The following is a 25,770-nucleotide window of genomic DNA, read 5'->3' as shown; positions in this document are numbered from 1 at the left end:
GACATTCATCGGCTATTGATGATCGATGTTGCCAAACATTGACATTTGCCGCAAGCACGGGTTTTAGCGCTCTTATTTGCGTTCATGTTTACAATCGCTGGAACGATGGAACAAGAGATGATCGACATTGAAAGTTATCGTAAAACGGTGAAAATTTTTATTGATTTGGTAAGCGGTGCCAGAGAGGAGTTGCCACGTTGCAAGCAGCTATAGAATTTTTCGTTTCCTTTCCAGCGTCGGTATCAGACAGCACTGTTCTGGGCCGAAAAAGTAACAGTTCTTAGCAATGGCGATCCGCGTGATGTTTACTGGGAGGCGCAGTGTATGTTTCTGCTGCGGGAATTTCACCGGGCAGCGCACACCATTCGAAGTCGATCGCTGGAGAAAACGAACCTGCTGTGTCACTATTTGGCCGCAGAGTGCTTGAATGAGGCGAAGGAATATCAATCAGCTCTGGAGATCCTAAATTCGGTGGACTGCGAAACGCTATCGTATGCATTAAGTGGCAAAACTGGATCACATTCGTCCAGCATGAAGGAGGATTCTACAACGGACGAGAGCTACGACGGAAGCATGTATGAGGATCCGTTCAAAAACGATATCATTGCATCGGTATATTTTTTGAAGGGCAAAATACTGGAGTCAATGGATAATCGCAGCCTGGCAATGGACTGTTATGTTCAAGCGTTACACAAATCGGTTTACTGCTCCGAAGCGCTAGATGCTTTGGTGCAACACGATATGCTGATGGCTTGGGAGGAGAAAGAATTGATGCAACATATCCCAATGGCGCAGCAGTGCACAGAGCCAGAAAGAAAGGTTCTCAAGCGTCTGTACGAGAGTAAGCTGAAGAAATATTACGAATCGATCGCAATGGTAAGTGAATAGAAGATGAAAGTTACCGTCAGTGTTGTAAAATGCTCTTGAGCATGATAATAATATATTTTTTATTCCTAAACGCTTAGCAAACCAACCTGGATGATCCGCCCGTATCTTCGATGAACACTAGTCTATGGCATGAATTAAAGGAGAAGATGAAAAATTGTAAAAACAACGAGACTAGCAAATCATCAGTATCAAAAAGCTTCACTCCAGCTCCCCGCACAAAACAAAAACAGAGGGAAATAATGTCACCGGCAAACAAAATTCTGGAGGACCTTAAAAACAATCCCTCCTATCTGATTCATACATCGTTGACTAGAGCATCACTGCTTGGTACAAGCCTAACAGGTGGCTCAACAATGCTCAGCGTAGGCGGGGCAAATAATTCTCGGCAGGAGACGCCTTTTAGAATCAATCGTCCCAAGCCAAATCCTGGTGCATCGGTAGTTTCGTATGAACAGTGCATGGAAAAGCTTGAATCAAGCATAGACCTAATGATCGCACGAGCTGAACAGTACTTTTATAGCTGTGACTATCGGCGATGCATCAAAATGTTGGAAGAAATTCTGAAAAACGATCCCTATCACAAACGATCGCTTACGGTGCAGATTGGATGTTTGATGGAGATGAAAGACTTCAATCGGCTTTTCTACGTTGCTCACAAGCTTGTTGATTTTTATCCGGACGATGCCATCTCATGGTATGCCGTGGGGTGCTACTATGATTTGATCGGTAAAAGTGATCCAGCGCGTCGTTATCTTTCCAAAGCAACCTCTCTGGACCGCCTGTACGGTCCGGCTTGGTTAGCATACGGCCATTCGTTTGCAAAGGAAAACGAGCATGATCAGGCAATGGCAGCTTATTTTAAGGCCACGCAACTGATGCGCGGATGCCATCTGCCACTGCTGTACATCGGAGTTGAATGTGGATTGACCAAAAACCATGCAATGGCTGAAAAGTTTTTCTACCAAGCTATGTCAATCGCTCCCCTGGACGTGTTCGTTTTGCACGAGCTTGGCGTGATCAAGTACGAGTGTGAGCATTACGAATGTGCAGAGGAAGTTTTCCGCAGCACATTGGAAATGGTGCGCAATATGGTGAAGCAGAATAATGAACAGTTGACCGCCCGGTGGGAGCCATTGTTGAACAATTTGGGACACTGTTGCCGGAAAAATAAAAAGTACGAGGAGGCTCTGGAGTTCCACCGATGGGCCCTTTCTCTGAAGCCGTTGAATGCTGCCACGTACACAGCTATTGGATTTGTGCAAGCGTTAATGGGTCAATTATACGATGCAGTAGATTCATTCCACAAAAGTTTGTCTCTGAAACGGGATGACGTGTTTACCACTACTGTACTGAAGTACGTTATCGAAGATCTGACAGAGGTACAATCGCTTCCATTCTATGCTGCGGAGGGTGCCGAGGAAGATTACGGCGATAAGGATGGAGATCAAGCGGAAAAGTATAAGGAAGAGAGTAAAACTTTAGACAAACTGAATACTTGCAATGCCACCGAAGGTGACAGCGAAGATGTTAGAGATAGTGCTCCACGACCTACCTTGCGCATGCAGCTCAATTTTGACGAATGGTACACGAAAACGTCCCCCATGAGCGATACTAGTGCGGATGATATGAGCATTGATATTTAGATTGAAGGCAAACAAGCTTTTGAACGGTTTTGATAAAATAAGCTCTATTTGAATAATAAGGGTATACACATTTTCAAAATTGGCCTCAGCTACGTTACTGTTCAAGTTTCAACTAATTCAACTACCTTTAAACCAGTATTAAGTTCTCGATCAACTAATCTCCGAAATTTTACCATCATTGAAGCTTTGTGATATTAGTACAATCACAACACAAAAACGGCATTAAATTGAATCGATTGAAATCGAAAATCGTAACATACGGAGGATTCAAGGTAAGTAGTGCAGTAACTACAGCGAATTAGAAATCAATACATACAGTCAATACAGCGAATTAGAAATCAATACATAGAAATTGTAAACATTTATTGAGAAGAATTAAAATTTGGACTGATAACACGTGATTTCAATGCTATATGCCTTGTTACATTTACATCGAAAGTCCTGCTTCTTCATAGGATTTGAAAATTTTCTCCACCGACCAGATGTAAGCGGCGGTCCGGATGTCCAAACATAGCTGGTGCTGAGAAGCAACGTTCATAATACCTTTTCCAGCTGTTTCTAGCACAAACTGTAGTCCGGAAGTTACCACATCGGCCTCGCTGGCATGCTCAAAGTAATGCTTCAAGTGCTTGCTGGGTGTTACAGTAACACATACTCCGGCACTCCGCAATGATTCTTGTACCGATGCGAGCACCTCTCGCAAATTCTGCGCCTCATTGCGGAAGGATAACTTACCGAATGAGATGTGATTTATGTTTTTCAGATACTCAAAGTATGACGCAGTAACGCCGCCGGCATTGCAGTACAGGTCAGGTATAACGAGAATGCGGCGTTCCTGTAGAATTTTGTCTGCCGCCGGTGTTGTTGGTCCGTTGGCTCCTTCGGCGATGATTTTGGCTTTTATGTTTTTGGCATTCTCCGAAGTGATTGATTTTTCCATGGCGGCCGGTATGAGAATATCGCACTCTTCTACCAGCAGGTCTCCATTAAATTCGTTTGCCTTGGGATATCCTTTAATTGTTTTCTGCTGTGTTTTGTATCGACTCAGTGCTTTGATATCAATTCCCGACTTGCAGTGAAGCGAAACATCCTTTTCGATGATGCCGATAACTTTGCATCCCGCTCGATGGAAGTGTTCTGCAGCGTACTGGCCAACGTTGCCAAACCCTTGTACGATCACCGTCTTTCCTTCCAATCCGGGCTCGAGACCGATCTCGCGCATCCAGCTTGCCTCACGCGTGAAGCAATTTGTCGCTATGTATACGCCTTTACCGGTGGCTTCTGTACGGCCTCGAATGCCTCCCTGATTCAGTGGCTTGCCTGTAACGACGGCCATCGTGTTGATGTCGCGATGTCCGAACGTTTTCCCGTACTGATCGGCTATCCAGGACATTTCGCGCGAAGTCGTGCCCATATCCGGGGCAGGCACATCGATCCCCGGTCCGATAAAGTTCTTTTTTGCCAGCTCTACTGTGTAGCGCCGGGTGATGCTTTGCAATTCCTTCTCACTATACTTGGCAGGGTCGATTATGATTCCTCCTTTGGCACCCCCGAAAGGTACGTTTACGCAGGCACACTTGAAGGTCATCAGTGCCGAAAGTGCTTCGACCTCATCCTTGCAAACATCGCTCGAGTAACGAATACCACCTTTGACTGGAAGACGGTGAAGGCAGTGATGGGCCCGAAAAGCCGTAACCATTTCATACCGACCGTCGTCACGCACGAACGGAAACTGAAACTCCAGTGTACTAGAGTTGTTCGAGATGATCTTCAAGATTGCCTGTACCCGATTGGCTCGCTTTTCTGGGGCCATCGAAGGATACTTGCTCATCGATTCTATTAGCTGTGGTTCAAGCACAATGCAGGCCTTGTGAAAGCAATATTCTACCATTTTCGAGAACGGCGGATCTCGTTCATTCGGAATGCATTCGAGATGCTTCGGAATGGTATGAGCTCCGCGGCGGAGGAGCTTGAAAGTCTCCCCAAAACGTTGCATTTTCGAGAATTGCAGAAAAAGGGTTTGTTGCGAGATAAGCGAGACCAACTTTCAAATCCGTGCGTATGGAAATGGTAGAAATAACTTTGTCCGTATAATGAAATCTCAAAGCGTTCTACGATCTTACGCATTAGCTAAGAAAAACAGCTTACACAGAGTACGTGCAGCACAGAATGATACCCATCGGATGTCAAAGCAAACATTGCCGCGTTGAAGATAAAGCATTCCGCTTTTCAGTATGGCAAACGGAGCGCTTGTCCCTGCCTTTTTTGGGCCGATTGAAAATCTTAGTGCCGAAGGCCGTATCGAGCAAATCCAGCGTGAGCGGGCCGAGATTGTCCGATGGAAGCATCGGTACCAGAAGATAGATGCTATTAAGCCGGGAGAAACTGCAGAAGCTTTCCAAATACGATGTTTGAACAAAAGGTTGATTCATTTAGAGCGTGAAAAGGCTCAAAAAGAGCTAAAACTAAAAATTTTCAATGCTCCCGTGTATCGTCGTGAGGCCGAAAATCTGCGCCGCTACATCCTCCGGATGCTGGACGATGCCGTACGGTACGAAAGACAAATCGAAGCTGCCAAGACTGACACGAATGAGCTGTTGTCGCAGATTAAGCGCGCAAACGCTGAGCTAGAATGCGCCGCCAAAGCAGTTCCCTCGGATTACGTTTACCGCGTAGCGCTGGAGAAGTCACGCACCGAGCTTGCTGCCTTGGAGAGCCGGCTTGATAATGCGCGCAAGCTGGAAGGCAAACTGCATGCCGAAAATCGGAAGCATCGCAATGAGATCGATAACATGCTCGGCGAGCGCAAGTTGTATAACCAGCAGTGGCAGCAGTATGTGCGAGAGTTGAACCGGAATAGGAAGTTTTTGCTCGACATGATTGAGCGCGCTACGCTAGCGTTTAATCAGGGTGAGGACCTGTGCCATCGGATCGATTCGCTAAAAGTCCAGGAATCCCGAGACAAACGGGCACGAACGCAAGAGATGATCGAGGTGGAACGACAGATCGTTGGCACGCGGCATGTTAATGAGTTCTTACGGACGAAGGGCTACAAAAGGGCGATCGCCGAGCTGGACCCAAGTTTGGTTCGGAAGCGCAATCGCTTCAAAATGGCTAACTGGGAAAAGATCGATCGGTTTGGTGCCGTCATTAACAGTACCATGGAATGTTTGCAGCTTGACGCCATCCAGGATGTTCTGTTTCAAATCGAAAAGCAGCAGGACAAGTATACAGCGTTGTTCCGGTATTTGAATGTAACGAATGCAAAGATTGAGGAGGCGAATGGGATCGCCCGAGATCTGGAGAAAGATAGCGAGCGTTTGCAGGAGGGCGCGAAACGCAAACGGCTTTCCGAAGAGCGGTCAGTGAAGCAAGATATGCAAGAGTTGCTGGAAGCTAAGCGGCACTCGACGAAGCTGCAGGAGGAGGTTTGTCTGCAGCAGGAAGAACTTGCGGTAAAGCTCGGAGTGATCGAACAGGCGCTGTCGCTGGTAGGGTTTGAACGAACAAAAATACAGCAGCTAATGGGAGGTTCTATCAGTTCCACTTACGACCGATTGACAAACGAGTGCTTAATGGATGCGCTGTCTGCCATTGAGCGGAAGGTGTTGGCGTTGGTTAAAATGAGTGCGACTGGAGCGGCAGTAGAGGAGGACACGCCAATAAGCAACCTGTATGGCAACCAGCAGTGTGCGGAATGTGCCGAGGGACAAGACGTGAATCAGCACGACGAGCGTATAGTGTTGCCGACGGAACACCAGCAGCTGGCAGAGAATGTGCGAAAACGCGTAACAGCGCCAGAGATGCAGTACCGGTTGCATACACTGAGCCAGTGCAAGCTTCCCCGCTCTCGGATGCTGGTTAACAAGCGATATCAGTAGAGTGCTATGGTTTTGAATATTAATGTAATGATTTATTTGAGGAGTCCCCAATTATATGCATTTTTTTTACGTATATATGCTGGAGTTTGTTTGAAGTATCTGTACAATCTTACCGGGTTACAATCTTTCGGCCACTTCATGTTCACTTGTGTCCGTATCATGAGGATAATAGCCTAACCCGGGCCCATAACCAGCAACGGAAGGATACGGTCCGTAGGGTAACATTGGTCCGAATCCTCCTGCTGGAGGATAGTACGGATTGAACGGGGAAGGCCCCGATGGTGGGAAATACGGCGACCCACCGGCATTGGGACCCGACGGGTTTAACGGCGCAGAAACTCCAGTTGAGGGCAAGATGCCAAATGTGGGAGGACGAAGAACTGTTTGGCCATTTCCCAAGCTTCCCTGGCATTTGTACATCCGGTTCAGTTTTTCCATATCGCTCCACGAAAAACCTTCCCGTTGACCCATCTTAGCACCATTCAACGGTTTCTGGAACGAAAATGGTAGAACAGCGAGTGTGTAACAAATATGAACAGAGAAAAACCACACGGCCTAGACTATGGAAACAAGAACACGTACGAGGCACGTATGCTTTTATTCATGTTGATAAAAAAATGTAAAAAAAAAAACGATCCGTGGGTAAACGAGGTAGTTCGGTATAAGTGGCTAAATACAGAGTACTGTTGATATGTTGGAAGCACTGAAGTTTCAACGAGGCGCAACTTCCCCCGCAATTTCGGTAGTGTTGGTATCTTCTTCGCCAAAGATGGATCCAATCAGGTTTACAATGGCACTGGCAACCTGTGCTCCGCCATTTCCGGGACGATTGTTGCCTGCTGGTCGGGAGGGACGCGTCGGTCGGCCAGGACGCTGTGTTTGAGGGCTAGTGCCTGAGCTGGTGGCGGCTGCTGAATTGCCCTTACATCCGTACATGGCATTTAGTTTGGCCAGATCGCTGGAGGAGAACGCTTGTCGCTGGCCCATTTTATTCCCACCGGCGCGCTAGAAAGAATTTCCCACGTGGATGAACGGTTGACTTGCGAATGGCAGAATGGTGAATAGCGCAATGCTCGTGAGAAAAGCGAATCGCAGACCGTAAGGATCATGGTAATGATACTATGATAGCGTTCATAGACAAATGTATGCGAAAAGGCACCAGTAGACTTTATTAGCATCACAAAAAGGCTCTCGCAAAACACCGAAATGTCATTCGAGTTGGCCGATTCGCAGGAAGAGAGGTCGGATGAAGGTTAGTTCGAAGTGGGTGTGTTGTGGATGTGTGTTCGATGGTCCGTGCCCATTCTGTGCTTTACTTGCACCCGTACATGAGATTAATCTTGGCAAGATCGCTCTTACTGAACCCGATCCGTTGGCCCATGTCACCAGAGAATGGTTTCTGTGTGTGAAAATGGGAAAATGTAGCGGTAAGTTAACTGGGTGTGAGTAGCGATCATTGCCAAAGGATGTGCCGTTTGAGTTAAGGTTGATTCCGAACTGGGTGATCCGGTGGCGAACCGTGCTTACCTTCGCTTCGATCGTGGGGTTACCGTTGGTTGAGAACGCATTCGACGAGTAGTGCATGATACTGGCGTAATCGTACGCTACGCCGAAGCTGTTGGTGGTACCCTTCTTGGCTTTCTCGAAATTGTTCGACGTTCCGGCCTTGATGTTTTCGTAGCGAATTCGCACCCAATCATCGCGATCCTCGCGGTTCTGCTCGTGCAGAAAGCCGAGCGCATGCATCATCTCGTGTATGGCGGTACCGACGAGTGTGGTGCAGCCGGGAATCTGCAGATTGACCGCCTGTTTGCCACCAATCATTCCCACGCTGGACCAGCACCCACTGCTAGAACTTTCGAAGGAAACATAGTTCTTTTCGCCCATACGCGGCACGAATCGGATGCATGTTTTCGTGTGATACTCGTTGATGGCTTGCTCGATCAGTTGCATACCCTTGGCATCTGTTTAGACATTACAAGACAATCAAAGGCTTGAGCAGAGGAATACGGCCGCGCACTGTACTCTGCAGCGTTACTTACCAAAATTTCCCGAAATAACGAACGGTACCACACCATTGGGCCAACGAGTGGCTGTATTTGATAGGCCATTCCGTCCTTCGGGACGATCGATCAGCATGTCACCCTCGACGTAAGATCCCAATTCCTCCACATTGCCAGCATCGGTTTCCGGATTGAAGTTGGCCACCAGTTTGCCCACCTCTTCATCAGGTTCCCCAAACAGATTCGGTCCCAGATGGGTCAGGTCGATAAAATCGCTCGAACCATCGATGCTGTTCTCCTCGGTATCGTACATGATTACGTTTGCTTGAGTGCATCCGATCACGAAACAACCGATCGCCAACACGCGCAGTATCTCTGACACGGACATGGTGATCGATATTCGTAGTAAGCCACTCGTACACACATACACACGCTCACACAAACTCACACGCACACGCAGATCGCAGGATCGTAGGCGAATATCGCAAGTTCTTGCCAGTTGAGTTACGTGAGGTTTGCCGATCGAGTCGAAACCTAGCCTAGAACGAGGTGCGAGACGGTAAAGTCGTACACTGATTAACCGCTTTCGCCAATTGTTCCCTATTTATATTGGCTCCCAACGCTCTCCTTCAGCTTTTCCCCTTCAACTCCATCGAAGGCCACCGGCGGTTCGGTGCCAGCCTTTTCTTCCCTGTGCCATTGCCACCAAACCTCTACCCTGTCTTGTTCTTGGTAGAATCGGTTCCTTTATTATTTTTACAACACGTGCATGATTGTACCTTCAACGAGGGTGGTGTTACCGGCGGGTTCATGTGTCCGTGGAAGGTGAGTAAGTGAATCAAATTTGCACCCTCCGCATAGGGCTCCGTGGCCCGAAAAAGGGTTCTGGAAAGCGAACTACAACGCACCGGAGCTGCGGGTGGATTCTTGGCGCATGGTTCTACGGCAGTCGGAGGAAGATAGAGAGAGAGAGAGATAGAGAGAGATAGAGAGAGAGAGAGGGGGAGAGAGAGAGGGGAGAGAGAGAGAGAGAGAGAGAGAGAGAGAGAGAGAGAGAGAGAGAGAGCGGGCGTCCGTTGGTTTGGTTTATATTTTTCTAGCGCCTCGTGAATTGGTTGCAACGTGACCGATAAGGCCAGTCGCGCTTCGGTTGACAATTGTTGGGCGCCAGCAACTAGTGTAAAGGTGTGTGATACTAGTAATGGTTTTATCGAAAAGCACGAAATCTTTTAGGTGCACACTTCGGGTCGGTGCATTCGAGGGTCTTGCGATCCTGTACCACACACACACGCTACTGGACAGCACCATTCGTCATGTCCTTTTGGACCTTGGGATTTTGGTCGGAAGGGGGCCATTAAGCTCAGCCCAATTTCGATGACCTCGATCGGGTATTGGTATCAGGTTTGGGAGGTATGACTGTGAGGCATGCATTTTAACAACCTGGATGATGTTTGATTTGTCGCTTCGCTGACATTTGCTGCAAGTACGAGCTGCGCTTTGAGGCACAAGGTTTCGGAACACAAAATCCTGCCACACGTACGTATCTCGTCTATATGGTAAGAATTTTTCCATTGACCTCATTGTTTTACGACGATTGACGATGCAAAACGAGGTCCGGAAGTAAACCAAACGACACACACGACACTTTTGGGCGGCGAATGCTGTTTTTTGTGCATTTTGCAATGGATGGCCAAACAGGAAACCATGGAGTATTGGAGCGCAACAGAACTGGTTTAAAGCGCGGATGTGTGCTTCTCCCCCACCCTATGCCTGTTTGATAGCCCATTTGATGTGGGAAATGGGTTGAAGTCATCTAAGTAAAGTTAAATTTGGCAACCGATAATTATACACCAATATGGGGTACTGCTGTGCCCTTCCTATCTTTCGCTAAACCTACTGCTTGCTGCACCAAATGGTTAACATAAGCTTACCGGATAATTGGCATGTCCATCATTGAAAGTGTGTATACCACTACGATTAGTATACCACTACGAATTACCCCTATCATTTGAAAAAGACAAAATACAAAAGCTGCTCGTCGGCAGTGCAACGGTTGTACCCGGGGCGCGCTGTAACTATTGGCCGGAGTAGTGCTGTTGGTGATGCAAATTGAATTAATTAGCAAAATCCATCAACACACTGGCGCAACGCAACGGTGCGTTCCCTTACCTTTGAACTGGTTTATTGAATTATTTGCTAACAATGCAGATAAAATGAGGTGCGTAAATGTGTATCGATTGCGTTTTACTTCAAATGATTGCAGTTGGTTGTGAAAATTGCGTTCTCTCTGTCTGTCTCTATAGCTTCCATCAATAGTAATATGAACGATGTAACGAATATGGATGATGATTTTCACGAAGCACCACCTAGATCGTGCTAAAAATGTAACCATGGATTTGCAATTATGCTTACGTTTATGATGAGAAACGCAGGTTTGATAAAGAAACCATTTTCATCTAACAATCTAACGACCGATTGTAATAGCACTGTAATACTGTAGGGGAAGGTAGGTAAAGACGGACACGTTAAGGAAAATGGCAAAAATCTAGGGATATATAAGTTCAATGACCATGAAAATGTGCATACATTATCTTACACTCATGTTCTATCCGAAAATGTGTGCATGAAAATGTGCGAAACTTTTAAGTTTCCATCGATTTTTGCATTTTTTCATGAATGAAAAACATGATTTTTTTTTTGTGCAGTTATGAAATGTTTGGGTAAGAAGGTAAGAATTTGATATGAGAAAGATGGACACCATGAAGGGTAAGGTAGACACCTATAAACAAATGTTTTAAATTGAAGAGGTTTATAGTATTTTAACATATCCGATTGCTTTCCACGTCCTGGTACGTACATAAACCAATTCTTGGCCAATTGCAACGACGGTTCATTTTGCCGTGAAATTAGTAATTGTAAGCGCCACCTTACACCTCGTAATATGCAGAATCTTAAGCATTATTGAAATTTCGGCCACAAACAGCTGACGTTGCTGCAGCGTACAGAACAACAGTCTAGAACTTTCTTTTAGAAAATTACTCCGTGAAAAGTCTACGACCCCAGTATTTTTTGAGGGACTTGTTAATTGGTGAAGCAATTTTTCCCTCCATGTCATTTTTTAAATATTTGTAATCTCGTAGAATTTCTCATCTATTTCTGAACGATGTCGTATCAATGACTCATCTTTTTATTGCTTAAAGTTGTCCAAGTCTTGACAAGATATTGGATTTCGTGGAGCGCCTCATCAGCGTCGAGCGAGTAATAGCATATCGAATGGCTGCTATTTTGACCGGTGTTTGATTTCTCGCTTATTTCAATACTTTATCTAGTGGCTGGATGGTTTATAGCTTCGGAATACCCTTATTCATCAAAAATTGATATAAGAAGTCAAATAAATCAATAAATTCGGTGTCCATCTTTCCCTACAATAAAGTGTCTGTCTTTCCCGCTTTGGTGTCAGGATGTTTAAAACACCAGAAAACAAGATTTTTTTGCTTTCATTCTCGTTCTTTCGCCAGTTTCACGATCACGACAACTCATTCATGAAATAAAATTTCCTGAAATATAAACAATACATGTTGTAGAGCTTAAGATTCGCAGTAGTCAAATTAGATGCACAATGGTGCACACGCTTGAAAATTTATTTTTTTGTGGATTTAAACAGTTTTGCATTTATAATGCCATAAATGTTCTCAAATGTGTTGTTTAACGTTAAGTTAGGATGCTGCTTTGTTGATTTTTCGAAAATTACCTTTTTCATGCATTTATGAAAAGTGTCCATCTTACCCGCAGTGTCCGTCTTTACCTACCTTCCCCTAATAGTAATAGAATAACAGTAGCCTGAACAGTAGCCTGTATGAGAAAGTGGGATATTTTCTTTTTTAGACTAAGTTGCATCTTGTAGCCGGATAGTTATTATGTGGATCACATTTCGATTTTACCAAAGCCAGTGCGTTTGCTATTACAGTGTTTTTCAGGGTTTTTTTTCAAAGTTGTGGGACACTTTATTGACTCTTTATTCCGAGAATTGAACTTCGTGCGATGGGAATTGGACTCTATAGCACCCTTTTTGGATAAAACAAAGAGGAATTTCCAAGGAGCCTGTCCAAAAGAGTGTCATAGAGTCCAATTCCCATCATATAAATTTCACTTTACATAAGAAAGAGCCAAGGAAGTGTCCCACAACTATGAGAATCCTTGCAAAACCTTGTAAGTTGCGTTGTCCCTGCCATTAAGTTTGTCGCGAATGGTTGGGGATTGCGCTCGTATGCACTATGATGTGAACACAACTTTAGATCGCACGACCGCGTACAAAATTTAACGGGTTAATCGAAAAAAGCCTTCTGGAATTTTACCACTCACTACTTGATACTTGATCATAAAAGTAGTTTTGAGCATAAAAGTAGTAAAAAAGTTTACCGGCAGTCCTGGAGACTTCAAGGTGAATACGACAACCGCTATGCGTTTTTGGGCTTAGAAACGGTCAAACAACGCAACTGTAACGTGCAGCGACTGTTCATCTCTGGGCTACTTGTAGTGTTGCACAAACCCTCCCGATTTAAAGAGGAGAGGTTGAAGGCTCGGTCTCTTTAAAGATGGGAGGTCTCCCTAACACTCTCACTTCGTAAATATTATCAAATCCGATGCCTTAAACATTGCTACATTGGTTTTAATAACGGCAAATTTCCTTAATTAATAATTAAGATCGGGTATGTCAAACTGGCGGCCCTCGTCAATGCTGAATGCGGCCCGTGAGAACATTTTGAGAATTGCTAAAAGCACTGCAAACCAAAAATCTGTTATTACTATTTGTAGAAGTGTATACAATTTTCCAGACAAGAACAATCATTTTGTTGGTATATTTTTCGTATCTAACATGAATGTACCCATAACATCTCATAATCTTATTCTACACAATCGTACAGAACAATCGAGACCCTTAAGAAACACTGAATTGAATACGAACTCAGTCGTATTATGTTTCGATTAAATTCTGAATATTAGCATAATTTTGTGCACACTCGATTGCACATTCTATATATAAAAATAGATTTGCGTCAACCTTCTACAAACGAAAAAGGAATGAAAATAACTTGATACACACACTTGGAAACTTCGCAACAACTAGTGATGGATTGTCAGAATTGCATCCACGGCTCTAAACCATTTTCGATCTTAGCTATAGCGACTCCGAATCCGGTCAAATCAAACCAACAGTTCCGTTCGGTGCCGTCCGAAGCCTAAAGAGCCGTTTAAAGCCATTCGGAACCGTTGGAGTCATCGATTGTCGCACGGAGCGGCTAATCTGCAGTGAGAAACGGATCCAGTCCATACCTCAATTCGCAAATCATCTCTCTTCAAGTGTCAAAACAAGATTTGCCGATCTTTATGGGATCACACACCACGAATCTTCGTCAGATAAAATTTTCGTAATTTAACAAAATTATTCGTAAAATATGGGGTCTTGTAATAAGACATGAATATACCACCATATACCCTTTGGAACTTGGATATTAGCGGAAAATAATGTTTAAACACGTTTTATTACAATTTTCCTCTTGATCTGTCAAAAAACTGCAGGCAAATATTTTTGTTATTCATCCAGCGGTGGATAGCTCGGATGGCTTGAAAAAGATTCGCAACAGGCTGGTAGACTTATCCTACCTCAGTGAAAATGTGTTTTTGAGCGATATTTTCTAACGCAACTAATGAGAAATGTCCTATTTTAATAATAAGGATAAAAACAATGCACGTGGCTTTAAAAGTACATTAATTTTTTTTTTCAAATAAAAAAGTTTACAATGAAAAAAAACAAAGCCAATTTTGTAAATAAGAAACTATTCCAGATTTGAAGCGAGGAGTACAAAAAGTCAATTTGTTTAACTATAATGATATTAAACAGTAGTTTATATAAATATTGAGGTATATTTTTATTCTCAACTTTGCGGCCCACGAATCACTGAAAATCTGTACTTGCGGCCCTCTGATGAAATGAGTTTGACACAGCTGATTAAGATGATACATTTTCATTGTACTGGCTGCTAATTTCAAGTTTAAAAATAATAGTAAATTTGATTAAAATCTTACAAATCAAACAATAAAAATAAAACTCTCTTCTAAATTCATGTATAAAAAGAAATATGCATTTCCGCAACATTGAAAACCCGCAACATTAGTTTCACGTTTCTACGATCAGCTTCACACTCCACCATCAGTACCACACTCCACACACAGTGATACACTCTACCATCTATGGCACGCTCCACCATTAGTTTCGCGCTCCACACTCCACCATCAGTGTCACACTCCGCTATCAGTTGGAGTGTGCAACTGAGTGTGGAGCGCAAAACTGATGGTGGAGTGCGGCACTGATGGTAGATTGTGTATTGATGGTGCAACGTAGAATACAATATGAGATCGACGAAACGTATAGCGATGTGGGGAACGGATGGTGTAGTGTGTGTTGAAAGTGATGCGACGTAGATCAAAGTGGGACGCTCATAGAAAAATTCTCTCAGCGGGATGGTGATAAAAAACGAACTAGGATACACGCGCTTGGCTCACTGCTCTCAAATATTGACTGGTTATTGATAACAAAACCGTTATCCTTGATACAGCGTATTATCAAATTGGTTGATCGGTGAGAGTGTGTACATATTTTGACTGTGAGCGACTAATTAAATTAAAGAATAAATCACAAATAACAAATTTGGTTTTGTATATTTTTTATTATTATTATTATTTTCAATAATTACTTATCTTTCCCTTACCACTAGATAAGGGTTTATTTTCTTTTTTGTTCCTCTCTGCGTCGTTTTACTTTACTACTGTTTTACTTGTTTTTACATCAATTTATAGTAACCTGCATTTGCGTTTAACGTTTTTACTTTACTACATCATTTTACGCTACCGTCCCATCTAACTGTTTGATGGATGTGATATTTTGTTACAATGCTCATATAGTTTGAATTACAGTAGGTGACCGCTAACTGGAGTGCTTTTTAACTGGAGGTTCGCTAACTGGAGTGATTCTCAGTTAACGAACACTTAAACGTCAAAACATGAAACATCCGGAATCTCATAAAGAGAAATTTGTCGCAAATGTGCATTTTTCAAACAAATTTAGGGTCTTCTGCCTACGTTTGCTATTAATTTATGTTATTACACGAATTACTATACTTTATATCAACATAAATGAAAAAAAAAGTTTGGTATGTTTATTCCAGTCAACGCCAATCAAAACAATCAATCCATAGAAACGTCACTCCAGTTAGCGAACATTGTTCGTTAACTGGAGCTTGTTTACCTCTCAGTTAGCGGTCACCTACTGTACTGCACACGACCGACAAGTATACAAATACACACAAACACACACAAAGTTTTTTTGAACAATTTGACTCCAATCGGGTTCTCTCCTACAGCGATGTAATTATTTAGCCTGAATGTTAGTGGATATCGTTGGTTCGATTGCTCTAGCCTGATAAGATTGATTGTACTTTTGTCCCCCGACACAACGATAGAGTGCTCGACAAACAAATAGTTGCAGCTTTTGAGACTGATTAAACCCATAAATATCGTTTGAATGTTGTATCATGAAGCTTTTCGTAGTTCACTTACAGTCAACTCGTGCATATACTCTGCATATGTTCTAGCAGTTTATAGTTGTGTTAACTAGTTTTGTTTTTCGTGTGCCTGTTCTGTGCTTCTGATTTACCTACGGCCTGCAAAACACAAACATGGACGCCGATATCATGACAGTCATGATTTGATCTCAAATTGTATTTTCCAAACAATCTTAATAGATTTGATCGTTTTTCTCTTTTCCTGTACTCTATTTAATCTTTACATAGCTTCATATTACCGTCGGGACAATAACGTTTAAAAGAAGAATAACACAAATGATGATATAAACAAAATAAAACAAAATGCACCACCCAAATCTGAAAAGCGGCCTTGCCGAAATCTATTGTTGATGGAAACGAGGCAATCAGAATTGAAGTAGAGTTAACGAAGATGTGTAGTGCAACTTTCAAGATGAGGATATTAACGGTAAAAGCTGTATTGCTTGCGATTTTTCCTCCCCTTCCCGATATTTTTATAATTGTAATTATTATTATTATTATTATTATTATTTTTATTGTTAATATTCTGTTAACACTGTTGTTAACATGAAACGTTGCTGTTTTTTTTCTGCTACTGCTGTTTTGCCATAATATATTTGTTTCTATTCGCAATATGAATTATCCTTGATTCCTTGCTAGTGCAAGCAAAATTTATTATTTTCATTGCCGATTATTATTAAGCAATAAAAGATTCCAACAATTAGGGAACCAACCAGAAAAAGCAAGAGATTGGAAGAGAAAACAAGAAATAAAAATCAAATGTAAGCAATGTTCCATTGGAACTGTAATACGAAAGCAAAATTCCAAGGCAATTCTAAGTAGTAAGATAGTAGATTGGGCACGTGATTGGAACTACCTGTGACCGTTGGGATCGTTCCATGTCTGTTTGCAGGAATATTGTTAAACAGACAAAAAAAAAACTTACATATAATAAAAAAATCTATCAATAAAAACTTATCACAAAGCTTCGAAATTGGTTTAACTAACTCGCATTTCAAGATCCTGTAGGCTTCTTTTTTGATCTTGTAACCACTGTTGTATCTCCCAGACTCTGTATAGCGCATACATCTAAAATGCACTTTTGGAAAGCCACACATTTAATTTGATTGTTTGTATTAACTTTACACATTACCACTAACAGTGTTTGAATTAAATGTCTCAAACACAGGACCATTCCATGTTGTTCGTGGTGCCCGTGCTCGTGTCGGCGTTGTAGTTGCGCAGTGCTTAAGTAGATGTTTGTAAGTTGTCTTATACTTCATCACTAACTTATAGGGCCTTGCTTGATTTCCTAAGCTAACATGTTTTTTTTGTGTTGTTTTTACTTATTTGCACTCAGCACACCATATAACGTGTTTTTGTTTAACGGATTTGGAAGCTTTTTGTTCGTAAATTACTAATCGCTATTTGTTGTGTTTTTGTTGTAGTTTGACAAAAACACACATTCCTCGTTTCTGTACACATTCCTCGTTATATGGTAAAACAAATATAATACTCTGTTCACTGATACGATAAACAACGCCCCCATCAGCGAAAGAATAGCCTCTGCATCGTAAAAAGGAGTTACATACAGTGAATCTGCAAAAAAGCACGTTAAATAATTCTTTTGCAAGGAACCAAAACATGCTTTAGTGGACCGTTAACGTTACAGATCGGTTTTAGAATAGTGAATTTACACTTTCAATTGCATTTTAACGTGCTCGTTCGAAAGAGACTAGCATGTACAATTTCGTAGTGTACAAATGGGCGTGCTCTGTCCGTTAGCGGTAATGTTTTACATTTTGTTTTGGTGGGAAATCTTTTGTAGTCACTTTTCTTCGCGTTAGTCATATACATCTGATACGCGCATTTTCTTCCATCCCTAGATAGTTAGATGTTTTTCTTCGCTTTGTGGTTAGAGAAGCAATTTTCCCGTTTTCTGATTGTGGCTCGGGAGAAGAAGAAGGAGATCAGTATTATCAAGCCGCACGATAGTTACAGATAGTTATCGTTATCGAAACGATAGTTACAGAGTGTGTGTGTATGTGAGTGTGTGGGTGGGTTTGTGTATGTATGTTCGAGTGTGTTAGTTCCGCTTATTTCACACAGTCTATTCATCGTCCTTTTTATCAGGTTTGAGATCAACCATTTCGTGTACCTGTTTTGCTGAATAGCTGCAAGAAGAGAAGGTGAATAAATCGAACCGTTAGTACCGTGATATACAGATTTTAAAAGGAGAAAAACAGCCGGACGATTGATGCTTACCCCAGCAATGTTTGAAGATCACATACAAATCGATACACGTATCGTTTGCCGGCCGTTTTGTGAATGATGTTCTTATCGTAATAGTACCGGAGGCCGCGACTCAGCTTTTCGTAATTCATTTTTGGTTTGTTCTTCCGGACACCCCATCGCCGTGCGACCTGTTGGAGAAAAATGGATCATTGAAGTGAGTGACCCTATGTTTATCTGTTTTCCTCTTGAGGGGAAAGAGGTTTGTGTAAAATTTCTCGCACTTACCTCGTCCGGGTCGGTCAGCTTGAATTCCCACTCATCTCCGGTCCAGGAGATAAAGCTCTGGCAGGTTTTGTCCGTTAGCAGCTCCAACAGAAACTGCCACAGCTGAATGGGCCCGGAGCCGGTAAAACACGGTGCACCACCTTGAGCTCCATACGTGCCTAGCATCGTCTTGTCGAAGCCCATGGTCGTGCCCATATACGCCGGGTGTTGAAAGTCCAGCAATGGATGGGGTGCCCCGGCGTGCGGATGCTGCCCAGGATGGTGTAAGCTCCACGGATCCACAACATGACCGCCGAGCAGGTCTCCGTTATTATTGTTGCTGTTACCACTTCCATTTGCTCCTCCGGGACCACCTGGCCCTCCGTTGCCGGAAGTAGCCGAGCTTTGCGGAGAAGTCGTATTGCTCGGAACGGTCTGGAACGGAGGGGTATCGTAGGGTGATCCATACTCAGGATAACCGCTGTCAGGGTGGTGAGCCGTCTGATGATGGCTGGCGGGATGATGGTGTGCATGGTGATGTGGATGATGATGAGGATGGTGATGCTGATGTTGCTGATGCTGCTGCTGCTGCTGTTGCTGCTGCTGTTGCTGCTGTTGCTGCTGCTGCTGCTGGTGCTGTTGATGGTGCTGCTGCTGTGTATGCTGGTTTCCCGATCCACCTCCTCCGCCACCACCACCTCCTCCGCCACCGGTATTGCTGCTGTGGTGGTGTGGCTGATGATAGCGACCTCCTCGGCTAGTATAGGGACCCGATTTGTAGTGCGGTGGCATGTACTTTTGTTCCATTTGGATGGCTGAGTAAAACTCGGGACTGTTTTCGAGGTATCCGTGTGAAGTCGTTTGGGTTTCTGGTGCTGGCAGCGAATGGTACTGATCCTGATCGTCGTAATGGCCGGGTACAACTCCATAGTTCTGCGTAAGATGAACAAAAACGGAAAAGTCACATTGTGTACTTCCAGGTACTAAGGTTGATTGTTTCACTGTATTCTTCTGATAAGATATTTTCTGAACCGGTTGATGTTGTTTTGGAAACTAAATCAACAAAAAACTTACCGGCAGATCATCAATGTTAATGAAACTGTTTGGTTCTTGCTCCTCCTTCATTGCAGCACCGCTCCCTGACTGCTGATGGTAGACGGACCCTCCTGTTCCTGAACTGTTGCCCCCATTTAGCGGACCTCGTGAGCCGAGGGACGACAGGTAGGATGCCATGGAAGATGTGCTACTGCTGCCGTTAGTGCTACCGTTTGCTACGTTACCTCCGCTCGAAGTTATTAGAGGTGGCGGTGAACGATCATTTGTACTGCGATCATGAACTGATCCGTACGCTGTTGAAGAGGGAAGAAGAAAATTATTAGCTTAGATACACACACCAACGTGTCTATCTGCGGACACAATGCATCATTACAGTATGATATTCAGCAGGCAAACACCCAACAGCAAATATCACGGAAACCATCGGTAATCTTGAACGCCTTCGATCACCAGTTTTGTTTAATCAAACAACCACAACTAAAGAGGCAAGCACGTGAGATTATAATAGGGGTGAAGCGTTTTTTTTTTCACATAATACTTCCGTTTCCGCTGCACCGAGCCAAGTGCACGTGTATCATGTTTTAAGCTGAGCCAAACAATCGGTAAGGGGATAGCATGAGGCTGTAAAACTAAACAATCCACATTCTTCTTCTTTTCCTTTTGTGTGTATTTGATTCATCTCTGATCGTTAGTACTCCTCCTGTAAAGAATCATCCTTTTCATGAATATGTTCCTTCCTTACTCATTATTAAATAGGTATAATTGGCAACCAAAAATTAATCACTGCTGAAATGCATGACATTATTTCCAATCGAGCGGAAGAAACCTGGAGGCTATTCCTCAGTTTATGCATACATTAATTTGTCATAAATAGTTAGTCTAGAGGAGAGGAAAATACTTTCACATTTCTATCATTGTGAAAGACGCAGACTATCGGGGAAATTCGGTGAACAAAACTGCAATCCGTCCAGTTATTTATACACACTCACAAAACCAGGGAAAGGTTTTACGGGAAGTTTAGTTTCCGCTTCCGGCCCAATCTCTTCGAACTGCGCCCCACTCTCTTCCCTTTGTTTCTCACTAGCTTCGCTAGCGTCAATCTTTGTCCCGTCTGAACTTTCCTCAACTTCGATGCCTGGCCTACGAAAGTACATAATCGACTGGTCTATTCTTTGCTGCAACCACACTGACACTAATTTGATATTCTTGGCATTTGTTTATTGATGTCGCTTTGGTAGATCAACCGAAAGCGTAGGATAGGAAAATAACGCCACTCTAACGTTGTGCCGCATGGCGAGAAGAACGATCACGAGGAATATGCAAATGCTAAATATAAAAACGATAGTCTTGGTCGCTACCTTCATACGTTTAAAGCCATTCGCTTCATTCTTGCTTTATTAATATGTTTGCTTCGATGATTGCTTCGATGAATCGCACACCGTCGTACGTCGCTGTGTGTTTATGTAAATGAGCGTTTAAGGTGCTTGAGCTTGGCCCAAGACACACCGTCACGAAGCAAACATACCGCGTGTAATGACCACGGACTGGCACGTGGCTGACTCAATGGATGTTCACTTTCATCGGTGTATGTGTGTAAATGTACGGAATAGCTAAGTAAGGCTCGAGAAACAATCCGAACAAACGTCATTCCCCTGTGTTTTCGGAACTGTAAGGTCATGTGTGACGCGTAGTGTTGTCCAACGTTGAACGCTATTCTTTGCACGCTTGGTATTTAACTCAAAACAAAACGAAACATACACACAGAACACAAATAATCGAACCGAATTGGCCTTTTTCGTTAATCTTTTCTGTGTAGTACATCCGGTGAAAGGTAAACTAAGCGGAAATCAATAGGAAAACACACGAGAAACTACATCTAAAATTGAACTACAGCAAGGCAACCGCCCAGCTCTCCAGGCTCTTCGAACACCATAACCGGAAACATCGATCGAATCGGATGTTTATTGACACCGTTGCACATTCTCGGGAAATTGGGTTCGATCGGACTGGAAGAAAAAGGGAATGTAAATTATGTTTACTTGTCGTCATGTTTCTTTGCTCTTCAATCAATACCATGTCCTCAGCGCGTTCCATCTTCGAATAATGGGCGTATTGGCTCGGCGGGCAGCCAAATAATCATAAGGGCCACTATGCGCCACCGACGATGTACGCATTGATGTTTGCTTTTTAAAGAAAAGTTCACGAAAAGATTTACCACAGAATGAATTGAATTGGTATCCTGCATAAACATTCAGCATCGTACGACAACTCTACATTGCAAAGTATCATGAGCATCGGAACTTATTGGACACGGAACTATCCTCAATGAAATTGCCACATAGCCACGAAACTCAGTGCTAGATGACACTCAAAAATCCCGAAGCCTGTCCAGGATCGCTGGTATAATATAGTCACCAGCCTGTGTTTACCGTGTTTAAGTGTTTACCGAACATGGTTGTTGTTTGCACTTGTTGCTTTTTATGAATAGGCGCAGTGGACCTTTGAACATGAACCGGCCGTGCTCGTTCATTCATAAAATTGCTCTTCAGCTCGTTGGATATTGATGTACTGGGGTAGAGTGCGTGTGTGCTTTGTGTTTGAAAAGTACCGAAACAGTTTGTGCAAATATTTACAGATCAGTCTTAAGACAGCGTATGTTTGTAGAACTATCAGTGTAGGCCGGAAAGATGTCACAGTAAGCATGGCAATTTTCCTTATATACATGAATGAATACCAACTAATTTTACTTCATATAATATGGTTAAATTACTCTTTAAGCAATACGGCAAAGCCATCCGTCCTGAATAAAAAAAAGGTTAAATTAGGACAAAAAAATGAACCATTTTTTCTTCATTGCAAATCATAACACCAGCAAGTATTAATTGCGTGTAAAAATAAAAGATTTAGCCCACTCTATAGGATCGTCTAGCGAGCGTTGCTCAAAAAGTCATCTGCTCGAAGCTTCGAACATGGAACTCAGCGAGCTCTTTCCCGATTTGTGAACCGTAACCACGCCTACTATGTTTTGTGCCGCTCGAAAATCGAAACTCGAATCACTATGGGCTGTTTGATTTTCATTTCAGCGACAGGGATTTTTTCTGCATTGACGTTTAAAATATAAAGTAACTAAAATACACTAAAGTAATAATAATACTGTATTTTTTTATGTAAAATTGGATCCCTCATTTAGCATCCAAATCTATGTGTTCTTACTATGGCTTTTAACTTGGAGTATAAGGATAAAATTTACTATTGATAATAGAAAAAAAAACAGAGCGACTTAGGTTCTCACGAAACCATAGGAAAATGTGCATTTAGCTCTTTTGTTTTAACGATGTTTGCATTATATGAATTGGAGCTAAAATAATTTTTGTACGCAGGAAACTTAAGTAAATCGGTCAAAAAATTCTTTCAAAATATATTCACATCACAGCACTTTGTCGAGTTAGATGATTGCTGTTTGCTGAACGCATCGGTGTGACCGTTAGCCGAAATGAATATTGTTTAAGATATTAAATAAATGCTATGAAAGAATCCGTTACGAAAACATAACGAAAACATTCGGTTGAATAAATTATTTATTTGTTTATTCGTGGAACCAGAATTTCATGATTATAGGTGTGTTAAATCTATAAAAATATTTCGCATAACTGCATAATTATAAAATCCGTTTACTCGCGTATCATGTGTCTCGGGGACAATTTAGACTGTAACAGCAAATGAGAATGAATTAGTATGTTCAGTTTTTAATTTGTCAATAATAATATACACAATTTTGTAGCAAATATGTTTCTATTCCAGACTCACTCCTTTCCATTAAGTTTAGTAATTAGTTTTATAGATGTCCTCTCAAGAAGACGTCTAGAAGATCGTATACTAATGTGTAATTATCAATTTTATCGCTTTCAATTGATTATGTTCAGTAGTTCCCTTCCTACCGGGTGTAAACATTGCATACCTTTATACTATCACATGCACCGCGTATACACACTAATGCGTCGAGTGATATTTTAAATCGTACCTTCTCATCGCGTGAGCGAACGTTTGCTGCCCAGCATTAGGGACGCCAGTGCTATTAGACCAAAAGCACAGGTTAAAAGTTTCCTGGTTCGCTTACGGTACGAGTGCGACCAAATAAAAATAAAGTACCAAAAATAAATACCATACCACCAAAAATAAAAATAAAGTCCACAGCCGAGCTGCACACGATCAATGCATGAAAACATCAGAAAAAAGGCAGACTGCAAAAAAAACGTACACAACAAAAGTGTAACGCGCGTAGTGTGCAATAGAAAGCGAAAAAGGATGAATGAAAGCAGGCAGAAAAAAGACTTGTTAAACGAGGACGAAAACGACCAAACTTAATGTGATAAAAAGGAGAAAAAAGTTTGCAAAAAAACATAAAACAGGTAACAGAGAGCAGGATCATTAGTCGGTACCGTTTGTGTGTGGGAATTTTCTGCAGCGACGTAGTTGCCTTTTGCTTGTCCCACGGCTTCGTACGAGGTCGATCTTCGATCGATGCACACCTGTTGCACTTCCGTTCCATTCACCGGATCCATAACATCCGGGCAGCGAAGAGGGTGCGTAGTGAAATGACCGAGAATCGTGTGGTAAAGACACATGGGATAGAAACCTAAGGGCTGACACAATTGAGTTCTCCTGTTGTTCGTTTTGCTGCTAGTGGCAGTGGTAGAGGGACGATGGAGAGAGAGAGGAGGTGCATGTGGTACCCCTTTGATGTCGAGCAGAGTTGAAGCGAGTCGGAGATTGCATGGGGACATTTTTCATGCATTTTGAGATGCAGAAGCTGGCCTAACTTGATCAAAGCAGAAGTAATTATAATCATTGCATTATGCCGTTTTAATCGTTCATTGCAAAAAGTTGGTATGAAGAGAACACTAACTGACTGACGCAAGTTGAAGAAAATTTATTGTTCTGTTCCACTTAGAAAATTGTCAGCTTGAAAATCAATATCCTGTTGCCAAAATCGATAAAACTCTATACCAGCCAGGCGTGGTGGCAATTCAAAACAACGTGCCGTTTCTTCCATTAAAAATAACCAGTGTTGAGTATGCTGTATGCGAGTAAGTACCAAAATATTAAAAAAATCTATTATACGCGGCCTAAATAAAGTTAAACTATTTTCATTATCGGAATGGTGGTAATGAGGTGCCAAAAGCAACACACCCAATAATATCGATCGATAAATCCAAAAGGCCAGGCCATAGCCCAACTACACACCGGAGATGAAATACAAATTTACTTTCCAGTGCGAACCGACACAAAAAAATGTAACGCCGAGGAGCGTTTTTTAGTCGTTCTTTAACGGTTGTCACCTTTGTATGTGTTATTTTCATTCGTGTTCTTCATTGCCTTGGGATAAAACGATATTCCTTCGTTGCCTTAGGCAGGTATGAGACGCAATGACGAGATGGCGCGTCGGAAATTACACCGGAAACCGGAATTCAGCGGAATGAGGGCAGTGACACGCAGCAGCCACACGTGCATTTCCATTGCCTGTTAGTGCTGAACTCTGGTGGAGTGCTACCTAACCCTTACACATAGTTATCGTTAAGATTAGCAATCCTGTTCTTATTCTCATTCCCTTGTATTTTTGAAGAAAGGCTTTGTCTTACTAGATCTATGTGGTGATTGTAGTATGTACACTACATTACACTATTTATCATTTTAAACATAAGGCACAATTGTAAACGTAAGGAAACTAAGTGTGCAGCGTTTCGATTAAATGTAGTGCTAAAATTGTTCCTATTCTTATTCAACTATTTTTAGTTATTTTACGCTATAAATATTGTGTTTTCTCGTTGCATTTTCAAATAGTGTGTTTTTGTTGCATCGTGTAAGACAAGCTTTGATTGGAGCAGTGCCGAAACTAGGTTATTAAATTCCATTCTTCAATTACTCAATCTTACAAAAAACCCCATCGCTCTGATATGCTGACATTGAACGAATTGCCAGCTATCTTTGAGTTTGCTTTGAAATCCACAAAGATCGCCAATGACAGTGTGGTCAGAAAGGCAGAAAAAATATGGATTTTTTCGTGAATTGGGCAATATCGAATATTTTATTTCGCTACTATATCAAACCGTTCCTCCCGACCGACTGTAAATCGTTGCACTTGGCTGCAGTTATAAAACGATCGTCGTGTGTGAGGTCAACTCTCATTTATATAGTACGA

At 42.5% G+C, this 25,770-nt stretch overlaps 5 protein-coding genes across 15 annotated transcripts in view; 2 read left to right on the top strand and 3 right to left on the bottom strand.

Moving 5' to 3' along the window:
* Positions 1 to 15: 15 nt before the first annotated feature.
* LOC121603476 (cell division cycle protein 16 homolog) lies at positions 16 to 2,879 on the top strand. Its single transcript, XM_041932252.1, has 3 exons — positions 16 to 168; positions 235 to 876; positions 966 to 2,879. Exons 1-3 carry the CDS (start codon positions 85 to 87, stop codon positions 2,529 to 2,531), a joined length of 2,292 nt encoding a protein of 763 aa, XP_041788186.1. The 5' UTR covers positions 16 to 84; the 3' UTR covers positions 2,532 to 2,879.
* On the bottom strand, positions 2,863 to 4,664 carry LOC121603479 (glutamate dehydrogenase, mitochondrial). The gene has a single exon (XM_041932256.1). The coding sequence runs from the start codon at positions 4,525 to 4,527 to the stop codon at positions 2,959 to 2,961; it is 1,569 nt and encodes a 522-aa protein (XP_041788190.1). The 5' UTR covers positions 4,528 to 4,664; the 3' UTR covers positions 2,863 to 2,958.
* Positions 4,665 to 4,691: 27 nt separating this feature from the next.
* LOC121603478 lies at positions 4,692 to 6,485 on the top strand. Its single transcript, XM_041932254.1, has one exon. The coding sequence runs from the start codon at positions 4,766 to 4,768 to the stop codon at positions 6,410 to 6,412; it is 1,647 nt and encodes a 548-aa protein (XP_041788188.1). The 5' UTR covers positions 4,692 to 4,765; the 3' UTR covers positions 6,413 to 6,485.
* A 44-nt stretch (positions 6,486 to 6,529) lies between these two features.
* Positions 6,530 to 9,012, bottom strand: LOC121603481 (zinc metalloproteinase nas-4). 2 transcript variants are annotated; one of them, XM_041932260.1, is made up of 3 exons: positions 8,455 to 9,012; positions 7,940 to 8,376; positions 6,530 to 6,904 (listed from the first exon to the last, which is right to left on the bottom strand). In XM_041932260.1, the coding sequence occupies exons 1-3, from the start codon at positions 8,801 to 8,803 to the stop codon at positions 6,530 to 6,532; spliced, it is 1,161 nt and encodes a 386-aa protein (XP_041788194.1). In that variant the 5' UTR covers positions 8,804 to 9,012. The 2 variants fall into 2 exon arrangements, with proteins under 2 accessions (XP_041788194.1, XP_041788195.1); XM_041932261.1 differs by lacking the exon at positions 6,530 to 6,904 and adding an exon at positions 6,962 to 7,417.
* An 8,907-nt stretch (positions 9,013 to 17,919) lies between these two features.
* Positions 17,920 to 25,770, bottom strand: part of LOC121603625 (ETS-like protein pointed) — an 86,193-nt gene continuing 78,342 nt past the window's right edge. For all 10 annotated transcript variants that reach the window (XM_041932640.1, XM_041932643.1, XM_041932642.1 and 7 more), the window contains 4 exons: positions 19,590 to 19,864; positions 18,537 to 19,448; positions 18,282 to 18,439; positions 17,920 to 18,190 (listed from right to left, as the gene is read on the bottom strand). In XM_041932640.1, coding sequence (XP_041788574.1) covers positions 18,127 to 18,190; positions 18,282 to 18,439; positions 18,537 to 19,448; positions 19,590 to 19,864 — 1,409 coding nt within the window. In that variant the 3' untranslated portion in view covers positions 17,920 to 18,126. The remainder of the gene's footprint in view (positions 18,191 to 18,281; positions 18,440 to 18,536; positions 19,449 to 19,589; positions 19,865 to 25,770) is intronic.

This window comes from Anopheles merus, chromosome 2R, assembly GCF_017562075.2.
Source record: "Anopheles merus strain MAF chromosome 2R, AmerM5.1, whole genome shotgun sequence".
Classification (NCBI taxonomy): domain Eukaryota; kingdom Metazoa; phylum Arthropoda; class Insecta; order Diptera; family Culicidae; genus Anopheles; species Anopheles merus.
Note: the sequence above shows the minus strand (reverse complement) of the source record. Positions and strands in the feature narration are given on the sequence as shown.

What these genes read in the sequence shown, in the direction of transcription:
- LOC121603481 (XM_041932260.1), bottom strand. Translation starts at nt 8,803, where the DNA reads ATGTCCGTGTCAGAGATACTGCGCGTGTTGGCGATCGGTTGTTTCGTG. An exon ending in CGTTATTTCGGGAAATTTTG is followed by an intron (nt 8,377 to 8,454) that starts GTAAGTAACGCT and finishes ATGTCTAAACAG; the next exon opens with ATGCCAAGGGTATGCAACTG. An exon ending in ACCCCACGATCGAAGCGAAG is followed by an intron (nt 6,905 to 7,939) that starts GTAAGCACGGTT and finishes TTTTCGTTCCAG; the next exon opens with AAACCGTTGAATGGTGCTAA.
- LOC121603479 (XM_041932256.1), bottom strand. Translation starts at nt 4,527, where the DNA reads ATGCAACGTTTTGGGGAGACTTTCAAGCTCCTCCGCCGCGGAGCTCAT.
- LOC121603478 (XM_041932254.1), top strand. Translation starts at nt 4,766, where the DNA reads ATGGCAAACGGAGCGCTTGTCCCTGCCTTTTTTGGGCCGATTGAAAAT.
- LOC121603476 (XM_041932252.1), top strand. Translation starts at nt 85, where the DNA reads ATGTTTACAATCGCTGGAACGATGGAACAAGAGATGATCGACATTGAA. An exon ending in TGAAAATTTTTATTGATTTG is followed by an intron (nt 169 to 234) that starts GTAAGCGGTGCC and finishes TTTCCTTTCCAG; the next exon opens with CGTCGGTATCAGACAGCACT. An exon ending in ATTACGAATCGATCGCAATG is followed by an intron (nt 877 to 965) that starts GTAAGTGAATAG and finishes CTAAACGCTTAG; the next exon opens with CAAACCAACCTGGATGATCC.